The sequence below is a fragment of the Orycteropus afer genome, unplaced genomic scaffold (genome assembly GCF_000298275.1).
Source record: "Orycteropus afer afer isolate SDZICR_OR568_19922 unplaced genomic scaffold, OryAfe1.0 scaffold00250, whole genome shotgun sequence".
Lineage (NCBI taxonomy): Eukaryota > Metazoa > Chordata > Mammalia > Tubulidentata > Orycteropodidae > Orycteropus > Orycteropus afer.
Genome location: NW_006921837.1, coordinates 4,187,559 through 4,198,877, shown reverse-complemented (window position 1 = coordinate 4,198,877; position 11,319 = coordinate 4,187,559). Strand labels below are relative to the sequence as shown.

The following is an 11,319-nucleotide window of genomic DNA, read 5'->3' as shown; positions in this document are numbered from 1 at the left end:
TGCGATGATGGGCTCAAGTATAGCAGGGATTGTGGGGCTGGCGTGGGATCGGGCAGTGTTTCGTTCTGCTGTGCATGGGGTCGCTATGAGTCGGAAACGACTCGACGGCACTTAACAACAACAACAATGAGTGTCAGACACTGTGCCAGGTACTGGGAATATAGCAATAAACAAAACAGACAAAAATCTCAGCCCTAATGGAATTGAGATCCTCATCCTAATGGATGAGACAGAACCAATAAATATAATGTGATTGCAAGTGATGATAAGCACTAGAAGAAAAGTGAAGCTTGGAAGAATATAGAGAGGGAAAGAGGGATAGAGGGTTGTTTAGAGAGGATGGCCAGGATAGCCTCTCTGAGCAGGTGATACTGGAGCCAAATGAGCTGAGAGGTCCATCCATGCTTTTGGAGGGAAGAATGAGTCAGACAGGGAACAGCAAGAGCAAAGGCCCTGAGTGGGAATGCACTTAGTGTTTCCGAGGAACAGCAAGGATTGCAGTGAGGCTGGAGTGTAATAAGTGAGCGTGAGGGTGGTAAGAGACAAAGTCAGAGTGGTGAAAGTGATGATAAGGATGTTGGGAGAGTCTTGGTGATGGTGGAATGTTCTGGGACAGAGTCCCCCCCCATCCACTCCCCTCTGACCTTGTTTTCTGGAAGGGTACAGCTCAAATCAGGAGACAGATACAGATTACTTTAATATCTAGTAATAGATACTCTTCAGAGCCCAGAGCCCAGGGAAATTAGTGAGGCAATGATTTTTTCTCTCTTTGTTTGACTTCTGCTTTGTTTATCTTTGGGATTAACAACAATTTGAAGGTGTTGGAGAAAAAAACAGGTTTGAATCAGTTCAAACCAGTTCAGTTATAGCCAACTAAGCAAAACTGAAACAGACCAAATGTTTAAAACTTGACTGATCTAGAATGTGAACCTGAACGGGAAAGTTTACAGATTGAAGCCTAGAATGGGAGACTCAGATGAGGAATTGTGAACCCTTTCAAGAGCCTGATGAATAACATTGGATTATTGCCAGGAATGTGGAGAGTGATGTACATCATGGTTGGCCACCATCTTTGAGCCGAGCACTGGTATTTTTGACTCAGCTGGTCAAGAGATTTGGTTGCTATGCAATGCCAGTTGGGTTTGATTACCAAAAAAAAAAAAAAAAACTCACTACCATCAAGTCGAATCCGACTCATAGCAACCCTTCCTTGGGTTTCTGAGGTGGTATTACCACAGAAGTAGATTGCCCAACCTTCCTTCCGAGGAGTGGCTGGTGGGTTTGAACCACTAGCCTTCTGGTTAGCAGTCAAATGCCTTAGGCACTATGCCATTAGGATATATTATGTAAGCCTTCCCTTGCTTTCCAGGAGAGATGTGCTACAATCTGTTGTGGCAAAGCAAATGTTGGGAATCCTGTCCTCTCCTCTGGCTACTAGTTAGTAGGTAGGCCAGAGGCATCAGCACATGCAGGCACCACCAGGCGAGTTCTTGATGTCTTGTTCTGGCAAGTCTTTAATTCTAGAGATAGCTGCGGGTTCCATCATCATCATCACTTTGTTGTGTGATCTTGAGCAAGTTTATTATCTATAAAATGGAGTGGGGTAGGGTAGAGTGTGCATTGGGCTTGAATGATAGTCAATGTCCTTTTTAGCTTTGTAATTTCAGTGCATCTACAAAAAGTAACACTTGAACAGCCTTAATTAACAGAGCCTTGGGTGCAAATAGCTGTAGTAGGATGTGGCCTAGGGTGGAATTCCTGCAAGCTTTCAGGGTTCCAAGAGACTTAGGTGGGGGGCGGGGAGGGGAGTGGAAGGGAAGAGGGAAGCAAAGGGAAGGAGAAAGGAAGAAGGAAAAATTACAGAAACAGACTGCCTCATCTTTCTTCCACTGAGCAGCTGGTGGATTTGAACCACTGAACTTTTGGTTAGCAGCCAAATGCCCTAACTGCTACACCACCAGGGCTCCTTAACATCCCCTACAAACCCAGAAAAACAGTTTTTCTGGGGGAGGGGGCAGATAAAAATACAGGCATCTGAGAACAAATTATAGGGCCTGAACTGGGTAATGACCCAAGAGGGAACAATCCATCTCTTTGGAGTATGTCATCTATGTGGAATCTAAGTTTTACATTGAATCCTAACTTCAGCTCAAGCTAAACCATACTGGCCAAGTCTTTCTTGGTTTCCTCCTGAGGACTCACCCAGAATCCTTTTCCACCACTAAGAAAGATGACACCAAGTGCCAGGGGTGGGTGATAGTGGGTTGGATATGGCCTTTCCAAGATAAATTATGGATTTGTTAACGTTTTCAACAATGGTTCCCGTTCAGGCTACCACACCCTGCCACACCATCTCAACTGGACCTTTGCTGGATGATAATTCAAACTTCCTGGACACTTTGAATGGGTGGCATGGAGAGGCTGCACTGTGGGTGGTAGGTGTTAGATTATCTCTAGGCATCTCCTTGGGCTGATCTATAGAGACCCAACAGAGGGATTGGCCCATGGAAAGAGAGATTCTGTTCTGTATAACTACCAGAGTCATCCCATCACTCTGAAATTTGGTGGGGTTCAAGGGAAAGTAATCGTAGGCTCATCTCTGCACCCTTATAACTCCAAGTATGGTCCTGAACCAGCAGCACTGATATCACCTAGATCCTGCTCAGGCCCTACCCCAGACCTGCTAAATCAGAACTGCAGTTTAGCAAAACTCTGGGGGATTCATGTGTACTCTAGGGTTTGAGAAATGCTAGAGTGATGAAAGTCACACCAACCTAGAAGCAATGAGCCCTGCATTCTATGAATATCATTAGCTGGATGACTGTGGGCCAGTTACTTTCCCCTCTCAGAGCCTGTTTCCTCACTTGTAAGAGAACAGTAACCTCTGGATCAAATGTATGTAAGAGCATTGCCCAGTTGTTGCTGTTGTGATGTGCCATCTGATCCCAACTCACAATAACACTATATACAGTGTAGAACTGCCCCATAGTAGGACTGTCCCATTGTTTAGAAGACAAGAGAACCCCTAAGAAGGTATGCTAAGTGGTTGTCAAAGGAGAACAACCTGTGGGTAGGCAGGGGAAGGTTCTATCCCAGGCTGCCCCTCCAGGCCTCTCTTAGACAAATAAGTGTTCATTACCAGCAGGCAGGTCCTTTTTCACAATGAAGCCTGACTAGGGCCCAGGAATTAGGGAGACAGGGGTGGGCCCTGGAGCAAACCACGGAAAGCCTTTTCACTGACCTCCTCCCTTGGGACTGGGAAGTCAGCTCTCAGCCCAACTCATGTTTCTCAAGCCCTTTGAGGGTCACCTACTGCAGGCATTCATCCCTGGGCACCATATTTCAGGCCTCCTTCCTTGATCATTCCAAAGACCAAATGGAGCCCTCTGCCTCCGTAGACACAGTAGAAGGATGGAGCAGAATGAAATCACTTTAATAGCACAGTACACTTTAGGGCCAGGAGTCACAGATGAGGGGACACCGTGTCTTCCACGTGCACACATTGGCAGAGGTGCACAGATGGATGCACTGGACAATCTAACAGACAGGTTTTTCACATTGAAAACTTAATAAATAGATACTTAAAGTGTCAATCTTTAGAAACAATGAGTTATGACTGTGATTATTATTCTGCCTTCTCTGAGATGAGAGGTTGCTTCCAGTCAAGATGAAGAAGGCTGGGTCCCCTAGAAGGGGTACTCATACTCCTCAGCACTGCGGCGGCCAAAATCCATCCAGCCCATGTAGTCCCGGTCACTTATTCTGTGGCTGGGGTCCAAGCCCTGCAGGTTCTTAATGATGGACATCCGGCCAGAAGGAGCTACAAGGGCCAGGGAGGAAAGAAACAGACACATCATGTCTAAGAATACTACTAGTTTAATTGTAAATGAGAACAATGAGAAAAGCCAGGCAAACATAACATACATCTTGTTAAGAATGTCAAAGTGCTATCAAGATAGTGAAATTGCTGGACCAAGATCTAAGACAGAAGGATCCATGTTTGTGTAACTGAAGTTGTTGTTGGGTGCCTTCAAATCAATTTTGACTTATAGTGACCCCATGAGACACAGTAGAACTGTGCCATAAGGTTTCCTAGGCTATACTCTTTATGGAAGGAGCTCTGATGGTGCTATGGTTAAAGCATTGGGATGCTAACCAAAGGATGGGTGGTTGGAACCCACCAGCCTCTCTGTGGTAGAAAGATGAGGCAGTCTACTTCCATACAGATTTACAACCTTAGAAACCCTATGGGGCAATTCTACTCTGTCCTACCCATAATCGACTTGATGGCCATGGGTTTGGTGTTTATTTTTTAATCTTTAGGGGAACATATCATTAGGTCCTTCTCTCATGGAGCCTCTGGGTGGCTTCCAACCACCAACCTGTCAGTTAGCAGCTGAGTAATAGAAAGGGCAATATTTAGTATTTACATGGATTTGCTTTGTGTTCTGCAAGTATTCAGGTGAATTCATGTCTTCCTACCTTTTATGGACTGGGGAGTCCCTGGGTGGTGCAAATGGTTAAGCACTTGGTTGCTAACTGAAAGGTTGGAAGTTCAAGTCCACTGAAAGGTCCGTCAAAAGAAAGACCTGGTGATCTGCTTCCAGACTATCAGCCAATAAGAATACTACACACAGTTCTACTCTGACACACATGGGGTCATCAGGAGTCAGAGTTGAATCAATAGCAACTGCTTTGGTAGGGGACTTGCCTAAGTGTTTCTTCTTCTTCCAACCCCCAAGGCTATTTTTTCTCCTTCATGTACATGACCTCAGCAAAAGCCAACCAAGAATTTCTCTGGTTAACCAAGAAAACCAAACCCACTGCCACAGAATTGGGTCCAACTCATAGTGAAACCCATCAGATTTCCAAGACTGTAAATCTTTATGGAAGTAGACTGATTCATCTTCCTCCCATGGAGCAGCTGGTAGGTTTGAACCATCTACTTTTTCATTAGCAGCACAATATGTGAAGCTAACTTCATTTTTAAAACAAAATTGAGAAAAAGACACACCATCAGATTAAAATCCTCAGCCCTGAAGGGTGGGTGAAGAGGTAATAAATCAGTCATTTTGACCAAAACACAATAATTGAACCTGAAATAGGCTCTTTGGGATTGAAGCTAAATCCTTGCAGACAGGGTGATTCTCGTGTATAATTCAAACTGAATGAGTAGGAACAGGAAAAGGTGGTTTCTTCAGAGACATGTTTACACAGTCCTAGCCCATAGGTTGTACCGAGTGACCTCCCGGCATATGAATTCAGTATAATGCCCTCTTCTTTGCAAACTAAAAATCAAGAAAGGTCCCTCAGGGAACTGGAAGGACAATCCCAGGCTGCTTTGAGGGTAGAGGAGCAGATGACTCTAGGGCATTCTTACAGGGTTGGGGTCACTGGTGCGGCAAGAGGCTGCTCTTACTAGTTTATTGAATAAAGACACAGCAGAGGCAGTTACCCTGCCATACTGGGTCTTCAAATAAGCAAGCTAAATTAACAAAAAGAAACAATTTCACAGAACATCACCCTCAACCTCTCTCTTCTCTCCTCCCACATATTCCCTCCCAGCCTAGAACTAAGAGTTGACCCAGCACACTCCAGCCACCCTTGGACCTATTCCCAGCCTACGCAGAAGAAAAGCAGTGCCTATTTAGCTATTCAACACCTTTAAAGTGAAATATTAGTCCTTGCATTCAGCAAAACCTACAGACCCAGTTACCTGTCACACAGACACTGAGGTTTCCCCCACCCTCCTGCCTGCTCTGATCATGTATGCCCACTCCAAGGGCTCAGCACTGGCCGAATTTCCAACCAATGGAAGCAAAGTGACAGCTTTGATACAGTGAGGTGCCTGGGCTATTGGTGGGGACATGGGCCATGGCACTGTGCTTGCTACGCATCTCAATGTCTCTCTTCCACACACAGTTCTGTCCTCACTTTGCATATATTTCCAAGGGTCCTCACTCACCTCCCCAGTGCCTAACATAAGGCAAGGGCTTACACATTACTTATGGTTGGACGGAGGGGTCTGGCTCTTTTAAACTTTAAAACCTGGAATGGGCAGTACATCTGGGAAGCTGGATGGTTTCCAGACATTGTGAGGAGGGCAGGGCTTGGATAGACTAAGCCCTGCTGCTGCCTGAATGTGCAACCTCATGTTGGTTACTCACCCTTCTAGAGCCTCCGCTTCCAATTTGACAAAATGGGGAAACTACTACTGCGCAGACAATACAGACGTAACATTGGAGCTCTTCTGGGCAGGGAGCAAGTACACACTAAATGTTAGATATCTCCTCAAACCCCACCCCCTGCTCGCCCACAAAATAGGACTGCTTCTCTTCAGATCATTGAAAGCTCTGGGGATATTGCTATTGAGCACTGCCCAAAGAGTAAATTACCTTGCTTTGGACCTTTAAGCACTATATGTACTTTGTTGTTGTTGTACATGCCGTCAAGCCGATTTTTGACTCAGAGATACCCCACGTGACAGGGTGGAAATGGCCTATAGGATTTTCTAGGCTACAATTTTTACAGGAGCAGAGTGCTAGGGTTTTCTCTTTTTCAATGAAATTAGGAAAGCAAAACAGAAGCCCTTGGGCGAGTTTGAATCACCAACCTTTGGTTAGAAGCTGAGCACTTAACCATTGCACACCAGGGCTACATTAAGCTATTAATCGCTATTATTAAGCTCATTATATAATTAAGCTCATTATATAATACACAAAGCTCATTACATAATACACAAAGCAGCAGTTGCCATTGATTTGTAGCGACCCCACAGGACAGAATGGAATTGCCTCATAGGGTTTCTTAACCTGTAATCTAAAGGAGTTCTGGTGGCATAGTGGTTAAACTGTTTGGCTGCTAACCAAAAGGTGGATGGTTTGAACATCCTACTATGGTAAGTAGCGACTGGGACCTTAAAAGCTTGCAAGCAGCCATCTAGATGCAACAATGGACCTCTCCTTGTCCAGAGCAAAGAAGAATGAAGAAAATCAAAGTTGCATGGAAACTATGAGTCCAAGGGACTGGTACACGATGCGATCCTCAGCCTGTGACTATGAGACCAGAAGAACTAGATGATGTCCAGCTACCACTGTCAACTACTTGGAGGGGGATCTATGCAAGAGATCCTAGATAGAGTGGGAGAATAATATGGAACAAAACTCAAAATGATTAAAAAAGAAAAAAGGGGGGGGACCATATTTATTGGTCTGACAGAGCCTGGTAGAATCCCTGAGACAATGGCCCCTAGCTTCCCTTCACGTTTGGACTTGAACCTGTAATCTGTAAGGTTTGGGTTGTTGTTGTTATGTGCTGTCAAGTCAGCCCCTACTCATAGCAACCCCTCTTTGGGTTTCTGAGGTGGTATCACTATGAAAGTAGATTGCCCAACCTTCCTTATGAGGAGTGGCTGGTGGGTTTGAACCGCCAGCCTTCTGGTTAGCAGTCAAGTGCCTTAGGCACTACGCTACCAGAGCTTCTGTAAGGTTTGGGTATAGTGGGAGAAAAAAGTGGGACAAAACTCAAAATAATAATAATAAGATCAGGCTCCCTGGTCTGATAGACTGGTGGAACCCTGGAGAAGAGCGCCTTTAGTCACCCTTCAAACCTGGAACTGAACCCACCCCCATGGTTCAAGTTTCAGCCAAACAATAGACAGGTCTATGGGGTGAACAAACAAAAGATAGGCATATGAGGTGAACATTTACACTAGGTAGATACACTCCTTGGAGAGATCAATCATGGGAGAATAGAAGGGCTATGCATGCACAGGGAGACAGCTCAGGGGGCAGAAGTGTGTGGGTGGGAAGGACACAAGGAAGAGGTAACTGTGGGGAAGAAGTGGGAAGAGAGCTGTTGCATTGTGGGAAATTACAGTCAATGTCATGAGACAACAAAATGTATATGAACCACTATATGGAAAATGAATTTGCTCTAAACTTTCACCCAAATCACACACACACACACACACAAAGTGGGTGGTATGAACCCACCAGCCACTCCATAGGAGAAAGATGAGGCAGTCTGCTTCTGTAAAGATTTAGTCTTGGAAACCCCATGGGACAATTCCACGCTGTCCTGTAGGGTCACTATGAGTCAAGAATCAATTCGATGACAGTGAGTTTGGTTTTTGCTTTTGTAATCTTTACAGGAGCAGACCATCACATCTTTCTCCTGCAGAAACACTGGGCTTTAACTGCTGACCTTTCGGTTAGCAGCTGAGCATATAACCACTGTGCCAACGGGTAAAAATCTGATAAAATCTTAAAGCATGTAGAACACTCATAGAAACAGAACAGTTTCTAAATGTGTGTATATTTATTCCTGGCTCATAATTGTCAAATAGAAGTCTATGCTTGTTTTCTAGCCGGCACAGATCTATGGGTGTTGGCATCTAAAGTTTCAAGTGACTGCTGTTTCCGCCTGGGTTGTTTGGACAGCAGGCTGAAAGCAAAGGAAGAAGGGTTGAGAAGAGGTGTGAGAAAGAACTTTCCAACTAAGATTTGTGCTGTCAGGACCTCTTGTCAAGCATCTGCCCTGGGAAATAATATGGTATCTGGCTTTTTTCTGGAACTATTTATCTATGATCTTTCTGAAGGTAGGGAGAGAGGTGTGGAATTGATTAGCTCTCAGATTTTCTTCCAGGGGAGAAAAAACTGCCTAGAGAGTTTCAGATTGATCTGACTGAAGTTCAGCCCACATTCAGGGTCAGATATTAAATTACTTTCAGACAGATAGTCAGCAGGTGCTCAAAAAATGTTTTCAGACCTTTTCTGTTATCCTACTAGTATTTTCTTTTTGTTGTCTTTTTTTTTCAACTTTTTATTGTGATGTGAGTGAACATTTACAGAGCAAGTTGGTTTTCCATTCAACTGTTCATACATGTTTTGTTTTGTGACATCAAATGTAGTCCCCACAATAGCACTTTTCCCACTTCCTCCCTATGGTTACCATTTCCATCTGTCCTTCTTTCCTATCCATTCCTGCCTTCTGAGCTTTATCCCTGGACAAATGCTGCCCTTTTGATGTAGTATGGTTGATTGTTCTAAGAAGTTTTTACCTTCCTGGTGTTATTGTTCACCCCATAAACCTGTCTATTGTTTGGCTGAAAGTTGAACCATGGGGGTGGGTTCAGTTCCAGGTTTGAAGGGTGGCTAAGGGCTATCTTCTCCAGGGTTCCACCAGTCTATCAGAGCAGTAAGCCTGATCTTATTATTATTATTTTGAGTTTTGTTCCACTTTTTTCTCCCACTCTACCCAGGACCTCCTACTGTGTTCTCCTTCAGAGTTACTGCCGTCTCTTTCAATGCAATTAGCATGAAAGCAAAACAGAAGTTCTGGCAATTTCCCAAAGGGAGTGAGAAACACAGCAAGTCACCTTCTACTCATTCCTTCTGAAATCCCCTAGTTCCAGTCGCACCTTCATTTGAAACCATAGGAGACTCTGGACGGCCAAATCCTCCATTTTCCTTTCCTCTAGTCAAGCCCAGAAGGAGCCCTGGTGGTGCAATGGTTAAGTGCTTGGCTGCTAACCAAAGGGCTGGCAGTTCAAACTCACTCAGCAGCTCTGCATAAGAAAAGACCTGGTGGTCTGCTTCCCTAATGATTTGTTGTTGTTGTTGTTGTTGTTATGTGCCGGTCGAGTCAAACCCGACTCATAGCGACCCCTCCTTGGGTTTCCGAGGCAGTATCACTACAGAAGTAGGATTGCCCAACCTTACTTCCAAGGAGTGGCTGGTGGATTTGAACCGCCAGCCGTCTGGTTAGCAGGCAAGTGTCTTAAGCCCTGTGGAGTACATCCACTCTGTCACATGGGGTCACTATGAGTCAGAATCCACTTGAGAGCACCTAACTACAGTCAAATCCAGCAGGGCAAGAGAGCTTCCCGGAAAACAGAGCCTGCCTGCCCCCCACCTTACCCAGCAGCATTAGCTGAGTGGTTTTAAGGTCCAGCTGTGTTGGTGCAGTTAAGCACACTGCCCCACACCAGAGTGCTCACCACTGGTGTCACTGTGAATTGAGTTGGTAGACAAACAGGTTGGGTACTCATTTCAAGTTATGCCAAAAAGAACCCAAAATCAGTACTGTTACGTAGTTTGATGAAAACTGACATTGTCACTTCTTTTTTTTAACTGTTGTCAGAACTGAAGCATTGACAGTATTGATCATATCTTGCTAGAATGTTTAAACTGTCAGTATCTGGTGGCTCCTGGTTTCTTTGAATCTACAGAAGATAATATTTAGTGGATTTGTAAACCCTTAAAGAGAGGGCTATATAAATTTAATTCATATTTACAAAATGAATTTAAATTTTATCTTTTAATGTCTTCATAAAATGACTTGAATTTAGCAGTATCGGGCCAAAAATTAGTTCAAAGAAAGCTTTTTAAAGGTTCTTCCTAATCAAATAGCTCCATCCTCTCCTCACTTTGCTACACAGTAGGTTCAGAAAACTGTAATGTCTGGTGCGGTGTAGTTGGGAAAAGGAAAATGAAAAACCTTTTAGCTTAACCTGCCTCTTGGCGATTGACGGGAGACATATCTCCATCAATATTACGCTGGAGAAGAGGATCAGGATTGGGAGCCCTGCTCCTGGGCAGGCGTGAAGGATGGAGAGGGGCCATCATTACCTTTCCGGGCCTGCTGGATATATCTGGCCAACAGCGCTCCCAGGTGCGCTCTGGGCTCTCCGTCCACCCTCTGCAATACCCTCAGGGGCCTCCGAGGCGCCTCTTCTGGCCGCGGCACTCCAGGACCCGCTGGGTCCGCCGGGGGCGCGGGCTGCGCCAGGGCGCCCGCAGCCAGTACCGCCATCAGCACGCACAGGCGAACTCCGCTGTTCATAGCTGGTGAGAGCAAGAGGGGAGGGGAACTTTAGCGAAAAGGTGGGGCCCCATGGGCTCCTGCGTGATGTCAGGGCACCTGTGGCACGAACAAGGGGTTCAGTCTAAACCCAAGGACGCTCCGGACGAGCCAAGCTCACAAGAGGACTCACCGGGCACAGCCTGGAGTCCGGTGGCTACAGCACGCGCGTCCAGGCGCACCCGGCTTGTCTTTGGGTAAACCACACCTGGTGCCCTGGGAGCGCACAGAGACCCTTGTCTTTTGCCATGCTCAGCAGAAGGAATGTTTCCTGTTTTTCTTTAGGTTGAAGAAATGTTATTAGAGAGTCTGTCTTCTAACTGGGAAAGCAAGAGATTAAGATAGTGCGGGAAATTTCCTAAAGAGAAAACTCGGTGGGAGAAATGAAACCTTTGGAGAAAGGTAGTTTGTTTCCAGGTAGCTAAGAAGCTGTCAGTAGGGAAATAAATGGTGAGA

At 45.3% G+C, this 11,319-nt stretch overlaps 1 protein-coding gene across 1 annotated transcript; it reads right to left on the bottom strand.

Moving 5' to 3' along the window:
• Positions 1-3,686: 3,686 nt before the first annotated feature.
• Positions 3,687-10,845, bottom strand: CCK (cholecystokinin). The gene is made up of 2 exons (XM_007949694.1): positions 10,632-10,845; positions 3,687-3,820 (listed from the first exon to the last, which is right to left on the bottom strand). The coding sequence occupies exons 1-2, from the start codon at positions 10,843-10,845 to the stop codon at positions 3,687-3,689; spliced, it is 348 nt and encodes a 115-aa protein (XP_007947885.1).
• Positions 10,846-11,319: the final 474 nt, after the last annotated feature.

What these genes read in the sequence shown, in the direction of transcription:
- CCK (XM_007949694.1), bottom strand. Translation starts at nt 10,845, where the DNA reads ATGAACAGCGGAGTTCGCCTGTGCGTGCTGATGGCGGTACTGGCTGCG. An exon ending in TATCCAGCAGGCCCGGAAAG is followed by an intron (nt 3,821 to 10,631) that starts GTAATGATGGCC and finishes TGGCCCTTGTAG; the next exon opens with CTCCTTCTGGCCGGATGTCC.